This window comes from Hemibagrus wyckioides, linkage group LG13, assembly GCF_019097595.1.
Source record: "Hemibagrus wyckioides isolate EC202008001 linkage group LG13, SWU_Hwy_1.0, whole genome shotgun sequence".
In the NCBI taxonomy this organism is placed as follows: Eukaryota; Metazoa; Chordata; class Actinopteri; order Siluriformes; family Bagridae; genus Hemibagrus; species Hemibagrus wyckioides.
In genome coordinates this window covers 16,157,932-16,180,129 of record NC_080722.1, presented here as the reverse complement: position 1 = coordinate 16,180,129, position 22,198 = coordinate 16,157,932, and the positions used below count along the sequence as shown (strand labels likewise).

The following is a 22,198-nucleotide window of genomic DNA, read 5'->3' as shown; positions in this document are numbered from 1 at the left end:
AGCTGAGCTGTTTGCTTTTTTGCAAAAAGAGTGGTATAAATTTCCCCAAAAGCAATGTGAAAAACTGGTGGAGAGCATGGAGCCAAAACACATGCAAATCAGGGTTATTCCACCAAATACTGATTTCTTAATGTTATTTAGCCAAAGCATTAACACAATTTGTTTACAAATAATTTGCATTTTGTTTTATTTGACTTATTAAAGCTCTGTAAATACTGCATGATCTTGGGTTATTCTGATGTGTTGTCATTTCCTTTAAATATACACTCGAAATAACAATAGTTATATTTTGAATTTAGGAGAAATATTGTCAGCAGTTCACAAAAAAATGAAACAAAACTGTTCATCTCACCAATACATGAACCTGGAAGAAAATAACAGAAGAAACTGAGTAGTGTATAGTGTATATGTATATGTATATGTATTCGCTCACCCATCCAAATAATCAGAATCAGGTGTTCCAATCACTTCCATGGCCACAGGTGTATAAAAACAAGCACCTAGGCATGCAGACTGTTTTTACAAACATTTGTGAAAGAATGGGTCGCTCTCAGGAGCTCAGTGAATTCCAGCGTGGAACTGTGATAGGATGCCACCTGTGCAACAAATCCAGTTGTGAAATTTCCTCGCTCCTAAATATTCCACAGTCAACTGTCAGCTGTATTATAAGAACATGGAAGTGTTTGGGAACGACAGCAACTCAGCCACGAAGTGGTAGGCCACGTAAACTGACGGAGCGGGGTCAGCGGATGCTGAGGCGCATAGTGCGAAGAGGTCGCCAACTTTCTGCAGAGTCAATCGCTACAGACCTCCAAACTTCATGTGGCCTTCAGATTAGCTCAAGAACAGTGCGCAGAGAGCTTCATGGAATGGGTTTCCATGGCCGAGCAGCTGCATCCGAGCCATACATCACCAAGTGCAATGCAAAGCGTCGGATGCAGTGGTGTAAAGCACGCCGCCACTGGACTCTAGAGCAGTGGAGACGCATTCTCTGGAGTGACGAATCGCGCTTCTCCATCTGGCAATCTGATGGACGAGTCTGGGTTTGGCGGTTGCCAGGAGAACGGTACTTGTCTGACTGCATTGTGCCAAGTGTAAAGTTTGGTGGAGGGGGGATTATGGTGTGGGGTTGTTTTTCAGGAGTTGGGCTTGGCCCCTTAGTTCCAGTGAAAGGAACTCTGAATGCTTCAGCATACCAAGACATTTTGGACAATTCCATGCTTTGTGGGAACAGTTTGGAGCTGGCCCCTTCCTCTTCCAACATGACTGTGCACCAGTGCACAAAGCACTAAAGACCATAAAGACATGGATGACAGAGTCTGGTGTGAATGAACTTGACTGGCCTGCACCAGTCAAGTCCTGACCTCAACCCAATAGAACACCTTTGGGGTGAATTAGAGCGGAGACTGAGAGCCAGGCCTTCTCGTCCAACATCAGTGTGTGACCCCACAAATGCGCTTCTGGAAGAATGGTCAAAAATTCCCATAAACACACTCCTAAACCTTGTGGACAGCCTTCCCAGAAGAGTTGAAGCTGTTAGAGCTGCAAAGGGTGGACCGACGTCATATTGAACCCTATGGATTAGGAATGGGATGTCACTTAAGTTCATATGCGAGTCAAGGCAGGTGAGCGAATACTTTTGGCAATATAGTGTGTATATATATATATGTACTTCTTCCTCACATGAACAGGATTAAATAGAAGAAAAGAGAACAAAAGCCCCCCAGCCCCTCCACCCCAGGATTAAGCCATCTTTATCCAATCTACATAATACAGCCAAAAGTATGTGGACCATGACATCCATATGCAGTCCTTCCACAAAACTTTAAGACAAGACACACAACTGTCTGGAATAAATTTACACACTTTAAAGTTTCCTCCACTGAACTACTGTGCATCTTAAACATTCAAGCCCACAACCTGCTTATGAGAAAATTGGTATTCAGACTATAATCACACTTGCTTAATATTAACCTGTTACAGTTTAAATACCCCCCCACCCCAAAAAAAGGTTAATAATTCAGCTCACACACTTTCCACTCTCCACACTGTGCTTCCTTTGGTAAATGAAAGTACTGGCACAAATTATCTCTGTGAGGCAAAAGAGAAACGTTTACTGTGGATTGGCAGCTATGGCTGCTGGCAATAAAAACCTTCACCTCCAATCCAACGACTTTACTTCCAATGAACAAACACACACTACGACCAAAGTTGAGCTAACATTAGTAGTGTTCATCTAGATGCACTTTGTAAGCCTACAGGGTCTCATATGAGTTTTCACGCCAGATACTGTACACCTATAAAAATGTGGATTATTCACTACAGTGAGGGTTAGATCAAACATCATAATCATAGAGTAGTCTGAATTTGCACACAATTGCGCTTCATTGATGTTGATCCATGACCATTATCTGGCAAAGACGAGGAGTTTAACCGAGTTAGCATCCAGAAGAACTTCACTTGAACAACCCTGCCAAATAAGACCACTGAGGAACAGTTTGCCTTAGGTAATATTGACAAATGCCTACACAGCTCCCATGTGCAGCTTCAAAAAGGACTTTAAATTCATTACTTGTTTTAGATACTGTAACAGAATGTCTTTAGGATAGGGTATTCAGTGTTCATTTTTATTTTACTATTTTTATTTTATTTTATTTGTTTATTCCAAACAAACATAGTGATGCAGAGATGGTCTCTTTTTTTTTCCTTTTTAGAATTTTTTGCCATTTATTTTTCCCAATTTGGTCCCTTTCTACTCCCACCCACCACCAGGTAGTTCTTCTCTAATCACAAGCCTACCAGTAAAGGCTCATGCTTCCTCCAAAAAACATGAAGCCAGTCAACTTGCTCAGGCTGGGTCACAGAGCAGCGTAACACACTCAGAGGGCACTGTGCTTTCTGCCCTCTTTCACATGCATGAGCTCACAGACACCCAGGATCGGTTAGTGTTGCCATGATTGATGGGGGAAAACAGAGTAATGCCGTTCCACCCAGAAGCTCACAGCCACGAACGACAGCACAAAGCCGCACAGAACCATGTTACTACAAGCCTCGTTCATCCAACTCCCAAAAAAAAGAGAAATTGACGCAAAACATACTTTGACTGATGTACAAAAATTCTGACAGAGCGTTTCCTTCCATGCTGTACACTATAAGGAGAATTACTGCATCACAGCATTGGGACTCACACACTCAAAAAAAAAAAAAAAAAAAATGAAGCTCATTTACTGGCAAGTGGCCGTGAGCATCAAGCTTATATAGGCCACCTTTGTTCAATAATAAGTAACCTGCAAGTGCTATGTCATGGACTAACTAGCGCCCTCTCCATCATTATAAATGAGGTGACTGGCACTAAGGCTGAGGAATTTGTGAGAAAACATTCGAACTTGCAGTTAACAGCTTCCATGATGTGTCTCACACCCGTGCCGAAACAGAGAAGCTGTTTATCACCACTCTTCAGTAACCTAGACACTCGAAATCATGCGCCGAATACACATTCGCAGAAATCGATGGCTAACATGTTCTGCAGAAATATACAATTATTAACTTTCCGTCCGAATGGAGGCTTGAAAATGGAGGCACCTACACGGGACAAATGCACACATCAGGGTGACAAACAGAGACATAATCACAGTCTGTTGATGTGCTACAGAAGGAGAGGGGGAAAAAAAAAACATTTGGCAGACTTAATGAATGTGTTGATCAAAGTAATTTTCCTCCACTCTGACCACCGGGCAGCCGCAAAAGCTGGGAGACTGCTGGGGATAAATTCAGCGTATCATTCAGCCAGAGTGAGGTGTCCTCAAATTACAACTCTCCGCCAATTTGACTTTCAGACGTGAAATTGCAGCCAAAGCTGCCTTGCAAAAGGTACACAAACACGTACACACAGATGGCCAGTGCTCATACATAAACGGAATACATTTAGTTACTACAAGCATAAATCTGGCCTTGAGCGGAATGAGGGCAAATGAGCAACGCCTCAGACAAACTGCAGTGAGAAAGATTGAATGTAAATTGAAAACCGATCCACCTTTTTGTAGGTAGCACGAGCTCCATCAAAAACCACAAACTAGGATTCAGAAAATACACAGCTCCATCTCACCAGATATCAACAACTCACTGGGATTTCATCACATCTCATTTCCTTCTGTTTTTTTTTTTGTTTTTTTGTTTTTTTTTAAGAAGGTCACATGATTCAAATCCGCAGACCCCGGGGTAATTTTTTTTGCACCCTCCAATCAATGAAAGGGCATTGTGGATGTGATCATATCCCTGTATGGGAAATTGAAACACAGATCAATAAATGCGTCATGGTTGATAACAGAGTCATGCAGGGTTCTGCAGTGAGGTGATAAAGACTGATGAAGAATAACTTGAATCTCCCGTCAGCCACCGGCGCAGACACTGTGTCTGTGTGCAGACTGTGGCACTGTGTGCAGACACTGTGCCCCGCAACACACAGAGCACTTTTACTGAAATCGGTGCCATCTGTGTCGGAGAGATCACAGCTAATTCGACGAGAGGAAGCTCACACTGGGCTTGGAAGGAAGAATTGAGCAGTGGAGGACTTTCCTCGACACAAACTATAATTATGATTTAAAAATGCTAACTAGTACTACGAATAGTGGAAGCCGATGTCGGCTATGATGCTAGTTAGGAAAAGAGACTTTTAGTGGAGGCATATAGTAGGTGGTAAGATAAATCTGTATTGTCTTAACAAAGTAATAAACATCATAATACGGTATGTTAAAATAAAAAAATTCACACAGTACTTTATAATAATAATAAAAATAATAATAATAAAGTATGTTTTTGTGGCGGAGGTAGCTCAAGTGGTTAAGTCTCTGGGTACTCCCTTGAGTAATGCCACTAAACTCCCCTGCTCCAAAGGCACTGCATCATGGCTGACCCTGCGTTCTGACCCCAACCCTGCAAGGATGGGATATGCGAAGAAAAAATTTCACTATGTATGAATATCAGCATGTATATGTGACAAATAAAGGCAATCTTCTTAATAAATTCTTAAAATTTTGCTTAGGTGATGAGATGATTTCCCGTTCTAAACATAGGTGACAAAATGAATAAGAAATTTCTCGAAGAAAAATAATCTATTTTACTCACCTTACTGATTGAGAAATTATACTTTCGCAGAAGTATATAATTAACCGTGTTTCGTGTTTTTGTACCTCGGCGTACAGAGCTAAAGCACTAATAACAGGCTGCTGGAAAATAATGATCCCAACATATTGCACTGAAACATTCCCGTCTACAAAGCATCACACCTTTGATAAGTTATTAAAAACACAACAACAAAAAAAAAATCTATGAAAAGACATCTATGGCTCGCCACTGGCACGACGAGAGGCAGGAATCCCATTTAATATGCTTTTTGGAGATGTTTTTAAATATTCAGCATTATTTGACCAGAGTGATGCCCTGATCAATAATTAATGCACACGAATAATCCACAGAACTTATATAATGCTGCAAATCAAATAAAGCGATTCTGCTCTGGCTTTTGGAAAGTACAGACAGAGGAGGTGTTTTTTATTTAATAATAATAAAAAACAAAAACTATATGGGAGGAGATTAAATCATCTCATCATTTCACCTCTCACTCTCCATCTGTTTGAACCAGCCCTGAAACAACTGTGTGTGTGTGTGTGTGTGTGTGTGTGTGAGTGTGAGAGAGAGAGAGAGAGAGAGAGAGCATGAGCAATGAAAGAGGAATAATTTTGCATTAGTTTTATAACGAGGAAAGCATTTATTAAAGTAGCTTTGGCCCATCTCCATGAGAGCAGCTCACAAACCCACCAGTAATGAACGTTAGAGCTGCTTCTAGCTCAGCATCATTTGCTGCCGTGTTTTTATCCTCGTACTGACTGATAACACGGCAAGCACAGAGCCAGAAAAGAGGATCTGTGCTGACAGTATATGACACAAACATTTCAGTCAAAGTTAAAGCAGGCCTTGGAGATGGGAATCACTCTGATTATCACCAGTGTGTGTGCACAGACATCACCTCCACGCTGAGCCCTGTGCAATAAAAGCAATGAGCCACTTCTCTCTAAAGAGATGGAGGTGAGAAATGCTGGTTGTTATTGGAGAGAACCTACTTTATCAGACACTGAGCTACCCCATTCCAAGCACTGTAATTGACTGCCATGTCCAAAAGTCAATCTAATTGCTTTTTTGTTATTGTGTTAATAGCCTTGACAGCAGTAAAGGGAGCTGTCCCTCCCCGGGGAGAGACACCAGAGCACACAGACGATTAATTTGCCTCCCCGTGATAATTAAATGCATGAAGGCAGGAAAAAAAAAAAAAAAAACTCTCTCGATGACTAATGTCAAATGTTAAAGTGGGTCAAATCAATTATTTCAACATTAAGAGTGAGGAAATCAGTGAATTCACTGCAACCCCTCAAGGCAACATGTTGGCCAGGGCTCGCAGCTTGGGGACGGTTGGGTTTGGACTAAAGCTATTCACGAGAGTACTAAAGCAACATTGCTCGATTTTTCTTTTACTGAAATAAATGCACAGCACTTAAACACTGGTAAACTCAATGATTCAATTAAGATTGTGCCTCTGGTGAAAAATACAAAACAAGCAAAGTATTAGAAATTCAGCGAGCACAGCTGTTCCGATACAGGGCAGGCATTCTTAAATGTACCAATTAAGTAGCATGTGGTGATCAACTCTGCGTACGCGACTAAAAATCTTTTCTTCTTCAGTTTTAGTCGTCCTCAATTCTTTCAGAACCATCGGCGATCGATATCAAAGTTTAACCTAGTGCAACAAGCAAATCTTATCTGATCAGCCATTTTTCGAGCTCCTTTAGCGTATGCGCTTCCACGAGACCGATTCCAATTCAGGGCCGCGGCGCTTATTTAGAAGCACGAAGTAGCATGCGCACATTAAGTATTGATGTCCCCATCTGGTGCTTGGCGAAAACAAGAGGAAGTAGTCGCGCGCGCGTGCCGCGCTCGCCAGAACGTCAACTCTCCCTGCTAAATCCCTCCACTACTTCACACATCTTCTTACAAAGTCAATAAGAAAGGGTCTTTCATTTCATATCAAATGAAACGCACTGCATCCCTGATAGAGAATTGAAAAGAAGCGGATGGAGGATGGGAAGGCAAAGAATCACTGTCGCTGCATTCTATTAGCAAGTGTAATTTAGACTGTTCCTATTCTGGGGTTTGGAAGGCGAAGAGAGGCGAGGCCATATCTTGGCTGGCAGCAGGACTCGGTGTTAGCTGATGCTATCATGGCTCTATTATGAGAGTGAGCAGCCTGACACTTGGTAGAATAGGAGCTTTTTCCCCACCATCGGCATCCATCAATAGGGTAATTGAGCACATTTCGCTAGAGAGCGTTGACAATGAGTCTCTAGAGAGGCCATCAGCAAACCACCTACGACCTCCATTAATATTTCTCTACTTTACACATGTGCTAAGACGAGTCAGGGCTTTTAGAGCAACCTGTAACTAGAAAATTGCATGCAAATTAAACCTTACCTACATTTTTAAATCAGGGCGGAAATGATTAAAATATCTACACAAAAATATTCTGTGTCTGAGCCTGACCCATCAGCACCAGGTTTTTTTCCATCAGGACCTGACTAGAGCTGAGAAATTCAGTTCAAACCTGACCAGCAGCTACCAGGTTACAAATATAACATTACAACTAAAATATAAACTGTCAATCAGTAAATAAAATCAAAATGAGTAAATAATCAGACAAAACCGGCAAAAGGTCAACCAAATGATTTCTAAATGTCTGTTTTCCTATTTTGCTGCACAACATTGTAGTAAATCCAGCCTGCAGCTTATCTCGCTCACCTCCATTCTCTCTCAGCCGAGTGGAAATGTCGACTGCCCGTACACACTGTTGCGCGAAAGCAGCAATTGACCATTTCTAAGAGATTCAAGAGAGATGCATCTTCTTGGGTATAATCATACTGAAGCACACAAATGATGAATACTGTATATTAGAGTTGTCACAGTGTCCTCTTGACTTTTACAATATTGAAATACATTTCATTCTATTCCTGTCTATCAGATCCATTTATTTTCACCTGATCATGTTTGGCTCTCATTCCTTTTGTGTCCAGCTATGGCTCCCAGCCCCAAAACTCACCCCCTAGAGGTAGCTACTGAGCATGTCCAGAACTTATACACACTGTGGCTCAAATACACAGAAGACCATGGCATCATCAACCAGAACTGCTGTGTTAGGTTTTAGGATACAAGCATGTTGTCTTTCCTCACAGTCAGGGTGATAAATACTGATACTATAAGAGCTCTGACCACTTTATTATGAACATGACATTTTCTCATCAGGCAATCTTTTGGAAAAAAAAAATAAAAAAAAAATCATGCATATACAAGGTGAAGAGCATGGTCATTATTCAGGCTTCAAATGTCCAGTTTTTGTGAGTCTGTGCCCTCTGTTTTTTTGAGGTTTAGTGTTCTTAGATGTTTTTCAGCTGTCTTTACAATTGTGAAGAGTTATCTGAGTTACTATAAACCTTCTTTTTAGCTCAGATCAGACTGGTCATTTTCCTGTGTCCTTTCTTATCAGCCTGCAGACCCTCAGCTGGATGTTTTTAGTTTTCCGCACCATTGTGTGTAAACTTTAGAGACTGTCATGTGAAAATCCCAAGACTCCTGCCACATGAATGAATGATTAGAGAGATATCCTGGTGTACTTAATTAAGTGGACATTGAGCGTATTCAAGGATGTTCAAAAACACTTTGGATGAACATTTTTTTGTCAGTGAATATAGTAAAACTGGGGCGGTCATACTGGATGTGGTAGCTTAGTGGTTAAAGTGCTGGACTACTGATCAGAAGGATGTGAGTTCGAATCCTAGATCCACCATTTTAAATCATTTAACCTTTATCATAGTTCGTATTTTTACTAAACACTATGATTTCATCGATTTTTCAATCCTGATGATAATCTAAAAGCAATTTCCACACTCTTTCATACCGGAGCTCTGTATGATGATACTTACAGTAAAATTCTATTTACACCCTTTTAAGGAAACACTAAAAAAAAAAATAGTCGCTTTAATAACATACTGAAGGAGAAGTTACTGATTTCTGCTTCTGATACCTAAGTGCTTCAAATTTCACGTCTCGCACCATGCAACACCTGATTCGCTGCAGGAGCGCCCTCCGAGAGCTGGGCTATGCTCGCAATATCCAGCTGCACTGCAGAGAAATATAGCCTCTAACAATCTCTCAGCCCTCTCTCTATATATAAAAGAAAAACTTATATAGTCTTTTGGTGCCAAAAAAGCATTCTGCCATTTCCTGAATGTCTGACCTCACTTTGCAAGGTCATTTCTCCAACTTTATCATTTCAAAAAAAATGTGCCGTTTCAGGCTGACTCCAAGGTCATCACAAAGCGGCAGTGTGAGAAATGTCTTTCTAAGCTATTTCAGAAAATTCTGTTTTTCCCGCAGGCAGCCTGCAGCCCATCTACGACAGAATAAGGTACAAACGCCGATCAGCTCATTTCCCGTCCACATGAAAAGAAAAATGTGCTCACGTGAGTTTGGCTTGACATGGCCACTGTTACCAGCTCAGGCTAACCACAAGTGCTGATGTAAAGATTAAACCAGACTCTGCATAAGTCATAATTACCTTTTTTTAAAGTCCAATTGCTTGACATCAACCTCCTGTACGTGTTCTTCTCTGTTATGAACAAAACCATAGAAGAGAAAGTCACTGTGGTAATGGAAATTGAAGATCTGACACAAACTGCAGCCTCTGTCCTGTGCAGCATGTATTCATCACCCATGACGTTAATGAAATCATATCTGAGACTCCAGTCCATTGACACTGAACACTGAGCAGCTCGCTACGGTATTGTACACTGCAGCCAACTGTTTTGTGTGGTTTATTTCCCATCTCTGCAGTATTCCTAAACGGATTTTAACACGTTACAATAGAAAACATCTCCCTGATCCCAAATCCAAAATATATACAGTTTTCTACTGTGTTCTAACACGTGAAACACAAAAAGTACAGCATGTAAAGGAGGAGAAACCAGACCTTTTATCACTGCATGCATATGAGTACGGTGTCCAGTATCTAAGCTGTGATCCATCAAGCAAGTGTTTGTTGTTGAGAAAATAGTTTATAATGTCATGCTTAAATTTTATTACTCTTTATTATTTAAACCACACTCGACCTGACAGCCAGTAAAGACCACCACTTCAATATTGGGACACTGGAGCTCAGAATCTTTGAGCTACAAAACTAGGTATTTAAACAGCAACAGGCTAGTCAGGCGATGTGCATGCTCTCTCAAAACTGTACAGCAAACCGTCTAGTTAATGTTACAAATTTATCAAGTCACTATGCTGATTGATCAGACTGTTTCACACTGGGACTTAAATGTTTTTCAAGGGCTAAAAACAGGCAGTGTTGTGGATATACAGCACATATGGAGTTATTTTTTATAGAAATGACCATAATCTTGTATGATGTTGATAATATACACCAATCAGGCATAACATTATGACCACCTGCCTAATATTTTGTTTGGTCCCCCTTTTGCTGCCAGAACAGGCTTGACCCATCAAGGCATGGACTCCACTATATATCTGAAGGTGTGCTGTGGTATCTGGCACCAAGATGCAAGCAGAAGATCCTTTAAGTCCATGGGCCTCACCTTGCAACTTACAGGACTTAAAGGATACTTTTGATAGATATTGACCACTGCAGACCGGGAACACCCCACAAGAGCCGCAGTTTTGGAGATGCTCTGATCCAGTGGTCTAGCCATCACAATTTGGCCCTTTGTCAAAATCGCTCAAATCCTTACGCTTGTCCATTTTTCCTGCTTCGAACACAAACTTTGAGGACAAAATGTTCACTTGCTGCCTAATATATCCCACCCACTAACAGGTACCATGATGAGGAGATAATCAGTGTTATACACTTCACCTCTCAGTGTTCTTTGCGAGGAAAACAAATACATCTATTACTGATATTATTCATTACACTGCAGATGAGACTGTACTCAAATATAATGCACATTTCAATATCAATTATTTTATGCTTAATTGAACAGTGACACCCCAGAAACAGTGATAATGTTCTTTCCATATATTTGTGACTTAAGAATAAAATTCTATCTTTACGTTTTAATCCTTTCAGTAGAAATGAAATGCTCATTATCTCAGAGTGGCGAGTTCAGAGTTACAGAGTTGTGTTGTATTGATGGCTTCATCCTACATAAACTGCTGGCAGGCTTTATGAAGAGCTTGTTTGCACAATACGATTTTTTCAACTGTTAAGACCGAGTAAGCTGCATAAAACTTTTTAATCACATTTACATCGTCACCTTTGTCATCGGAAACACGTCGTCAACCCTAATTTGTCATCAGCGTAATTAACATTGTACAAAAAGCTTTCAAGGTTGCGGAGAGGATATCCTACAGCAGGGTGCGTACTATATCACTTCCTCATACATGCTCGCAAAAAACACACATAAATAATCTCCAGCATGCATATCTAATTTAATCAAGCAGGAAGTTGATGACAATTATACTGCCATTAAGGCGCCGCTCCTTACATATTGAGGCCTACAGTAGCGGTAAAACTCCACTCTTAAGGTTTATCCGTTCCCGGGAGTTACATCCATTAGCATAAGGATCAAGCATCTCAATTAACCATGACGTCTGTGACAAGAGACAAACTCTGCAGAGAAATTCAAAATTCATTTGCGTGTTATCCTTTTACATTAAATATTGAAATTTTTTTTTTTTAAATTTGGTGCCTCGTAAAAATAACCTCTTTGCCAAAAAAAATCTTTATTATCTTTATAGAATTTATTTGCATTTTTAAAAAATATATATGTATCAAAAAGTAACACAATCTAAAAGCCTTGAGGGCTAATGATGCCAGATCCATTTTTTCTCGCTAATAGCGAGAGCAGCCGCAGTCTAAGACATTTATGAGAAGTGCTCAGCTGGTGCAGACAGCTGCTCCAACAGCTTCTAGGTCTGGCTAAATTTATGCTGCATGCTAATCTGATGAACACAAGGAAGAACGTAAAATAATTCACATGTCTCTGTCTGGAAAAAAAAAGAAGATGAAATCATTTTCTAGCGTGACAAAAACTCAGGCCAGCTACTTACCATCTGTACCGTTTTTTTTCTTGGGCTCCGATTTCTGAGTGTGTCAGAACAGGAAAAGAATCGGACTTGAAGGCTGGTATACAGATTAGCTAGCCCAAAATGTACAAGATTTACATACATGCTATCATATATTCACTGTGCATGGTTAGTTAACCAGGAATATTTACAATAAATACATTCAGTTTCAGCTTTTGCTCAGTTTTCCATTCGAATTCATATTAGCTGAAAGTTATAAATGGCACTGAATACAGAAATTTCAAACATTTTTCTGATTTGCAGACCAACATTCAGCCTCTAAACTCCATCATCCAGAGATTACAAAGTTGAATCCCACTGACGCCACAGCTATCCGTAGCCGTCTATGGACTGCTATCAATCACACTGACACTATCCAACCATGTATGTCTGTGAGCTCTTGTAGGACAAGAGGACAAATGGTGCTTTTTTTTTTTCCCCAAATGTCTTACACGGCCCTGTGATGCTCCGTGAGCGGCAGTTCAAAAAGATGCAATTAGCTGACTTGATGTGTCTTCAGGGAAACGTGTGCTAGCCTTTACTCTTTTTCCACTCGGTAGCTGTTTTCTACAAGGAAGAGCTGGCTAGTGGTTGGGAATTCATGAAATGCAAGAAAATGAGGGGGGAAAAATGCTTTAAAGGCATCAAAGTCTGATATACAGGCACAGGCGTAATAGGGCAATCAAAGAGCTCTGATTTAAGGAGAAAAATCTGAATCAGTGGCTTCAAAGCGCTTGATAACCTGCCCACTGTGTCTCATGCTATTTAAAGGCAAAAAATGTTTTTCACTTATTTTACCTTTGGTGGAATATATTTACAATAAAAAAAAGTCACAAAGGTAATTACCACAGCTGCTATACTGAGTAATAATAATAATAATAAAAAAGTCTGCTATTATTTAAACAGAAATGTAACAGACAATAATAAAAGAAAGAAACTCCAGGGCTGCTATTCTACCTGCAGATTGCATGTGACACACACTGTGTTAGCTAATCAGGCATAACATTATGAGCACTGAGAGGTGAAGTGAATAACGCTGATTATCTCCTCATCATGGCACCTGTTAGTGGGTGGGATATATTAGACAGCAAGTGAACATTTTGTCCTCAAAGTTGATGTGTTAGAAGCAGGAAAAATGGGCAAGTATAAGGATTTGAGCGAGTTAGATGACTGGATCAGAGGCTAGACGACTGGATCAGAGGCTAGACGACTGGATCAGAGCATGTCCAAAACTGTAGCTCTTGTGGGGTGTTCCCAGTCTGCAGTGGTCAGTATCCAAGGAAGGAATAGTGGTGAACCGGAGACAGGGTCATGGGCGGCCAAGGCTCTTTGAATCACATGGGGAGTGAAGGCTGGCCCGTGTGATCCGGTCCAACAGACGAGCTACTGTTGCTCAAACTGCTGAAGAAGTGAATGCTGGTTCTGATAGAAAGGTGTCAGAATACACAGTGCATCATGGTTCAGGACTGTTTTGATAGCAAAAGGGGGATCAACACAAATATTAGACAGGTGGTCATAATGTTATGCCTGGTCGGTGTATTCAAGCATTAAAGCAATGCAAGTAGCCGAGTAATCTTTATAACACCAGTGTCCTCAAAGTTTTGAAAATAAAATTCAAACTCAAATAATCATGCCTGCTTTACGCTGTGTGGAAGATGAGAGGCAGTCCTATCAAGATTAATTTGGAAGCACTCCACATACCGAGATAAATTATGTGAATCCTTCTAATCAGTAAGACAGAATTTCTATGTTGTTGATACAAATAATCCTAATCCAGGCTTTCTTTCTGCTCTATCAAGCACTGGAGGAAAGCCAAATAAGCAGGCAAGACTTTCAATCAAATTCAATCAAATTAAATTATTTAAGTCTTTTATCTAGGCAATTTTCCCAACACTGGCTTAAAATCTAGTTATATAAGTATATGAAGCAAACAAACACTACACTGCTGAGAGATGACTGATACACACACTGCAATAAACATTCACTATAAAGTAACGATCAAATGAAAAGCCTTTTTGTAATTAAAACCTTCACTCAATCTTAAACACAACATAGGACCTATTGAAAAACACCAAAGTGTTCAACCACGATGTAATCATAACCTAATCACCGTCACACTGGCATTTACAGCAAAACACCAAAAACAGGCGCCATCAAACAGCTCTTTAAATGAAAAGTCAAAGGCCAGACTTAAGAAACAGGCAGTTACCACAATTAATATCCCCTGACTAAGCACCTTTAAATTATAATGCAGCACTCAGTCTTTTTGAAGAATAGTCTACCAACATAAAACATCTGGATTTAGCCATTTTATTCCACTCTTCCTTACTCCAGATCTATGAAACTTTGAGGTCATCTCCTCTGCACAGCCCTTTTCAAGTCACTCCACAGGTTTTTGATAGGATTTATCCTATACTCGGCTCTAACTGGGCCATTCCGAAATGCTGATCTCTTCTTCTACAGAGATTTCTTGAATTTGTGCTTTGGGTCATTATTGTGCTGGAAGACGACATTTTTCTTCATCTTCAGCTGTCTAAAAGATCCCTGCAGGTTTTGTGCCAAATTAGATTGGTATTTGGACCTATCCATTATTCCCTTTAGCTTTTCTAGGGACCCAATACTCACTGAAGAGAAGAAGCCCTGTAGCATGATGCTACCATCACTATGCTTCACCATGAGTATTAGTCTTGTGTACTTAGGGTGATAAGCTGTCTTGTTTATGCATCAAACACATCATTCCTAATTCCATCTATCGTGGTCTCGGCACACTGCAACACATTTTACAACACTGTTTGAGTGATTCTGGCAGACTTTGATGGGTTTTTTGGGTTTTTTTTTTTTTTAACAAGAAAGGGTTCGTCACCCTGCCCCACAGTCCAGACATGTGAAGACTACATTATTGTCACATGCAGAGCAAAGCCTCTTCAAGGCCAAGCAGATTCACACTGCTCTGGTGAGTAAAGAAAATTGGAAAAAGAGAGAAGCATGTTTTTGATCCACAAAAGCAGTTACACACCAGAATTCAGATTAAGAATCACAGCAATGATTACGCTGGATGAATATTGAATTAAGATGGGGTGCAACAGCCTGGGTGGATCAAAAGTTCACCACCACAGCAGTGCGTCTGTGAGCTTCATTCAAGTAAACAGCAAGACAGCTAAACTTTGGACATCTCATTTTTTTCTTAGGAAGCTACAGACTGTGAACCTTTTCATGATTCTATACACCTCTTTATGCACATACCAAAAAAAAATGGATAAAAGGATAGGAAAGCACAGCAGAATGAGTACCAAGTAAAATGAGCTTTAGTTTTTAAGCCATTCGAATCTTTTAGGTCCTCTTGCCTCCTTTTAGATCCCATTCCTTTCCGAGTGATTTTCTTGAGCAATGCTAGAGCCACAATTTCTCTGTAATTCTCTGTCAATCAAGTTAAAGCTTTGCTTCACTAACCATCCTGTTCTCTATCAAGTTAAAACTTGCTTCCTGACTGTGCACAAAGCAAAGCTATTCTAAAAAATACAAATTGTTCCTTAAAAATCTGCTTACAGCATTTGCCATACTGACAATCAACTGCAGTCTTTCAGGCTATACGGCTGGTGTGAACAAAACAAAACAAACAAAATACAACAAAATAAAATGAATAACTTGATCAAGATTTGCTCGACTTTTTCTTGCTCGCACTTTTGCTGAAAACCCCTAAAGTATTAATGAAGGTTAATAACAAAACAACTGCAAGTGACTATCACCTGTTCAACCTGCCTAGCTCAGGTTATCAAGAAACAGTGGTGTTCGTAACCTTTACACACATCGCAATTGGCCTATTAACGAAGGGTTAACAGCAAGGGTTTCCTATTGCAGGCTTCAAACCCTCCGAGTCAATAGCAGAGCATGAGGATGAGCAGGACGTGAGAGCAGCAGCTCTTTGATTAGAGAGGCAGCATGAAGCTCTCTCTCCACTGAGCATCTGCCTACTCACCTGCTGAGAATCATCAGAGGTCCTCAGCATGCAGTAGGCCTCTAAAGTCCTCCTTCATCTAAATAACATCAGATAAACGGCAGGCACACAAGGCAGACAGCTGCTGCACTCATTCGACTTTTCCATCCACTCCCCAAAGATATTCCATGAGGCTCAAAGTGGGCTAGAGGACATGACTTCCAGAAAGAGCTGGTTAACAAAAGCGATGACACAGAGTGCATCATTATTTATCATGTTCTTCATGCTGGATTTGAATTCTGAAGATCAGGATTTATCAGGCAAATCAGTTAAGCATTAAATCTTTGATAATATCTAAGACAAGGTCTCCTGGGTAATACTGGTAGAGACACAATTCTTCTTATGCCCTTGCTGCTCTAGCTTAGTTTCTTCACCCGCGTTCTGCCATTTTTCAGTGCCAGAGCAAAAGCTGAATCAGAAATCACGGGCCACAGTCACACTGTGACTGATGTCAAGTGAGCTGAAGAGCTGAGAGGCCGGAGGTTAGTGGATAGCTATAGGGCAGCACCTGTGTAGGTGTTAGAGGATTGACAGAGGAAATGAAAAATAACTGCAGGCAGCAAGAGCTGGACATTTCAGCCCAGGTGCTCCTCCCGAGGGCTCAGCCTGGGCACCGGACCCATCTACAGAGCAAGAGCAATAACTGACAACACCAGTGTTGAAGCTGCCAAGTCCACATTTAACCCACAGGTGATAATTAAAATGTTAATTAACGCTGCTGGTTAACAGGTGACAGGGACGCGTTCCCCCAGACGGCGGGCCACCTGGCCCCGCAGGCGTGCTCTCTCACCTCCTCTCTCTAACACACCTCTTCTGTTAAATTAAGAACAGCCTCCCTCGTGCTCGCCAGGGGTCCGTATTAGTCAAAGTAAACACTATAACCTACATTTTCCCCCACACATGACCGTACACTCAGTCGCACCTCTGAGCCAGAACTCAAGAGCCGGTACAAACCGGTTACCCTTAACAGGGTGAGAGCGATAAGGAAATCTGAGCCAGCGTGTAATGAATTAGAAGGATGAAATTATTAATGCTCTTTTTTTCCCAACCGGGTCGGTAAATAATGGTCTTCATTGATTCATTAAGCATGGCCTTCAGCGGTAAGATGAGTGCCTAGTGTGAGTTTATTCATTCCTGTCTAGGATCATGCATCTCTTCCATGGCGTGAGATTTCTTCAGTGTCTACTCGTAAGAGTTCGGAAATAAACACACAAAATGTACTTACATTTTTAAATAAATAAATAAATAAATCTATCAATCAGGAAAAAGGACGCTTTTCATTATGGAACATGTTTGGAGAGAGAATTTACATTAAATCACACCAGCTAAAAGCAAAACTGGATGTTCTTACTGGAGTAATCTGAGAAATGATTGCTATTTACACAATTCTAAATGGCTTCATCGTTTGTTAATTTAGTGCGTAAACAGCCTGATATCATTCTCATCACTTTCAGTCAGGTCTGAAAAACGAGTTGATGGTAGTTAATGACAGACTCTCAGGTCGACCAGAAAGCTTTTTCACTCACACTGTCAAGAGATTTGCATAAGGCCACGTAATTGTTCACTGTATTACGATATTAACCATAAGTCCTTCTTATGATGTTTAAAGTCATAAAAGGTTTAGCTCTAGCCTATTTTACTCATCTCTTAAAGCGGTACAGGCTGAAACACAAGCACTCTGCTCATCCTGTACACCTGCTGTGAGCTGGTAGATGTTTCGCTTATATTGCCACCGCAACATGCAACTGCATTTTAGACAACATTAGCGCTGTGTTTGTTTTTAAAAGCTGGATTACAAACAAACCTGTTTAACCAGGCCTGAAAACTTTATCCTATCATCAGGGGATTACATGTGTGGTTCATGCTAATGCCTCATCCATCTCTAGCTTAGAGTCTAGGGAGCGACCACGGCCCTGCTCTCTGTGTAGACACAGTGACACTAGCCTGTGAGCTCGTGTATGCAGAAGAGGGAGGGATAGTGCTTTCCTTCAAGTGTGATACACTGCCCTGTGATGCAGCATAAACATCTGGGGGGAAATCTCTTTAGATCTTTAGTTTTCTCATTTTAAAGCTTTAAAATAACTTGATAAATGTAGATTGGTTTAGTAATGGGCTTTATCGGAAATTATTATTGTTATTATTATTATTATTATTATTCAGTTCTTTCCATTATATCCTACTAACTACAGATGCTGGAGAAAGGTTTAGCAAGTGGCCCCTCAGGACCTGGATAACTGTACAGAGTAGGCCAGCTGTTCAAACACCCTTCAACCAGATGACACTTCCGTCTGGAGCTTTGCATCTAATAGGCCACTTAGCAATGCACATTTACATGATTTTGCACCTCGTTTATGTTCAAAACGGGGAAATTCGATAACGTGATAGGAGAGATCCTCCGTTTAGCCTTCTGTCATGCAGCTTCTTAGTGAAGGAGCGAGTGTGAACTAAATAAGATGAGACAGTGTTCGAGTACGGGCAGGCAATAGTAATGCACTAAACATGCCATAGGCTCGTCACATGCTTTCAGGTGTTTAGATGGTTTTGTTAAAAAAGTTCCAAACAGCTGCATCTGGGTTTTAAACACTGCCAGGATGTGAAAAAGGCTTTATTTAAGCTTGTATGTCAATTTGGTGTTCATAGTCATGTTTTGTCAGCTGCTACTCATCATTAAAGCAGGTGTACAGCAAGGAACATCATTAGTACAGTGCAGAAGACATGAAGGGAGTTCGCTTATGAGCAGATACGAGAGCCCAGACGATGCAAGAACAGAGAGGGGCAGCAAAGAAAGTACATGGCAGCGCTGAGGCAAATTGGGAAATTTACATCAAGAGTGCTGCTCAGTGCACAGACTGCCTGCCATATTCTACAGCAGGCCCAAGGGGGTGGTGTACACAGCATGTGGCGGCTGGATAAAAGGTCATTATTAGGCATCTGACTGGGGCTTGTCTCCGGCTCGCTTCCCTGTGGGACCACACATTCTCACATAGTGACACACACACACATCCAACTCTGTTGTGCAGAGAGGCAAAGACGAGACAAAGCGGCTTGTGGCTGCAATGGACCGATGCACATCAGGCTGATTAGAGCAACAAAATGTATAATTACAAGAGTTTTGCTGCCATTTTATGGTAGCAAGCACTATATCCCATTAAGCAGATCTACTGATGTGCTAAAAGACAAAATAACAAAAACAGACTTTGTGGTTTGCAAAAGATTTCACATCCAAACCATTTTTAAATGGTTCAAACCCTAACGCTTTGAATTATTCAAGAATAATAAAACACTTTGCATTCTTTCTTCTTCAGCTTCATTCGGCGATTACACACGTGTGTTCCACGCCTCCAGAGCCTGGAGAGGTGGTCAAAGAGTGCCTGAGGATATTCATTCTACATGCTTCACAAATTACCTACCATTTCTCCCAAATGTAATTAGCAATTATTTCCCATTTTATAACTTCGATGTCAGCCTTGTTTGGCTTTTGATAAAGCCCTCTTAACCGGAATACTCCGTGCACAGCAGGTTTTCATCCTCCAGCAAACTAACTTTTATTAAAAAAAACCCTAAGGACAAGTTAAAAAGTTTGCCTGCTTTGAAACTAGGCTAATGACAAAGAAATTTCTTCCTCTTCTCTGTTGTGGGAACAAACCTTGAACAAGAGCTATAGTGCTTTGAGATGTCAGCCATTTCTGACAGAGTTTTCATGAGAAGTTCAGCATGAGTGCATGAATTAAGACTTACAGTCGATGCTCTGGTTGCCTTCTCTCTTCAGCATTTGGACAGCACCCACATATTTCTTCAACTGGACCTTCAGCACCTCATTTTCCCTGCAAAACAGAGAGAAGTTCCGTGTCTGAGTCAGCCATGCCTGCATGCCCGGTGTGACCCATCAATCCGAGTTCTTCTTATGATGTCTATTTTTTCCCCCCTTTATGAGAGCTCATAATCCTCTCTAACCTCTAAACCTGTAATAACGATTACCAAACAGAAGAAACACATCTGTGTCAATGCTTGTAAGGAAATCTCTATTCTAAATGACTAAATAAAGTGATCAAGAGAAATTACGCATCCAAGATCTAAAAGAATGTCTACAGCATATGGACCCAGCAAACGGTGCTCTGTCACCAGGGCTAATAAAAACCTGATTCAATTCTTCAATTCTTTACAGCTGCTGGTGAGTAACTTTCCAGAGATGTGGCCTACGGGCTGTGAGGTGTGTGTGTGTGTGTGTGTGTGTGTATGTGTATGTGTGCGCGCTTATACTCAGCTTGGCTGATTCTGCTGGTTTGAGAAAAATCAATCATAATCAATTCAGGCTGTGAGGCTGTGAAAAGAAGCTTTCCTATTCTTGCTGAGGGCCTCTTGCAGCTCTCTTATCACACCACATTTTAAGGCCTTGAATAGGCAGTGGAATGGAGGATTTCCGGAGGCGTTCAGATGGGCCAGTGTAGTTATTGGGAGCCAGTGAGCTGTGCACAATTCCAGCGTGATTTAATTAAAGCTAATAAATGGCAGGTCTTCTGTGGAGAGCTGTCCACCCCTCACGTGTGTCACATTGATCTTTTCCATTGTCCATGCTGGCTGAGCTTCAGAGTTCAACAATGCCATATTAAAGAAACTAAGACGCCATAAAAGGAAGGGAGCTCTGCCATCTCTAATGATGATTTTACAGTCAGGCTAGAGTAGACCTTGAGGAAGATCAGATCATTTAACAAGCACTACTTTTCAGTCTTAGGGGGTAGATCCTACAATTAGGGAAGGGGCAAAAATTATTGGACGGTGAAGCGTTTGCCTTATTTGCTTGGAGATCGTGAGAATGAATCCAGACAATGGCACAGCCAAACATGGCTGGTAGACAAGAGAGCAAATTCAGCTGTGGATACACTCACTACTAAGTCAATCACAGTGATATTAACCAGTTGCACATCTGTGAGCCTGTGCATGAGGAACAGGACAGATAGAGCTTTCCTCCAAGTGTGTTAAACTGCCCTGTGATGCAGCATGTGAAACAGCATGGGAGAAGGTTGGGAGGGGTAATAAATTAATGCATTAGAAAATAGAGGGAAGGTGAGGAGATATTTCTAACCTGTATGGGGGAGATTTGAGGGTGAGAGTTGCATAATCTAGCTCAGTCTATACATGAAACTGACATAATTATTAACATAACAGCAGAACATTATTCCATTCTGTAAATCCAATAAAGGAACATGTCATTTATTGTATTTTTAATTTGATAGATTAAAGTCATTTTTCAACGGATTGAAGAAATTGTTCATCTCAATAAAACATATTGCATGACATTCACATGGTAGTTTCTATAGCCATAGAAAGTTCAGCTGTGTAATTACTGTTTCATTTTCAAACTGTCAGATCTGACCTTTTTATCAATAAAATGAAATGATTTGATGAGCTTCCTGGAGCTTATCATCATAGTTCCTACCATTTACACAGCATGACAGAGGTGGCAGGACACACATTTTCAAAGCCAGCTTTCACTACTGAGCTTTTGCAAAATCAACGACCCAATTCCAAAAGTTGAACCCATTAAAAATGCCCTTCAAAGCAAACTTCACACAAATTTCCATCACCACATAGTTTGGGGATGCTGAACAGTGTAATTGAACTGTGGTCAACGTCGCACACCAAGCAGACATCAGCAAGCAACCCTGCCACAACATAAAGCCTTTGGTGAAACAGGATCACAGAAAGGTTTAGGAGACCTCACCCTCCGCTGGGGAGATGAAACAAATCGACAGACACAGTGTGACAGTGTCCTCCACACAGGTTAATAAAGGGGAGAGGTAGTTATGGCAAGGAGATGGATTTCAGATTGGATGTGCTTCTAGCACAGTTCGACTGGTCCCACCATCTCTCAGAGTATAAGGTAGCTATACATCAAGACTCCTCTGTTCTGGCACCGAGGTGGTGGAATGAGCTTCCCCTTGATGTCCAAACAGCTGAGTCACTCGCTGTCTTCAAAAGACCTACCTCTTCCTGAAATACTTAAACTAGCACATGCTTTCTTTTTTT

General features: G+C 40.9%; 1 protein-coding gene across 2 annotated transcripts in view; it reads right to left on the bottom strand.

The window, feature by feature from the left end:
- The window catches only part of snx29 (sorting nexin 29), a 102,607-nt gene that overhangs the window by 53,285 nt on the left and 27,124 nt on the right, over positions 1-22,198 (bottom strand). For both annotated transcript variants that reach the window (XM_058407144.1, XM_058407145.1), the window contains exon 14: positions 19,910-19,995. In XM_058407144.1, the coding sequence (XP_058263127.1) occupies positions 19,910-19,995 (86 nt within the window). The remainder of the gene's footprint in view (positions 1-19,909; positions 19,996-22,198) is intronic.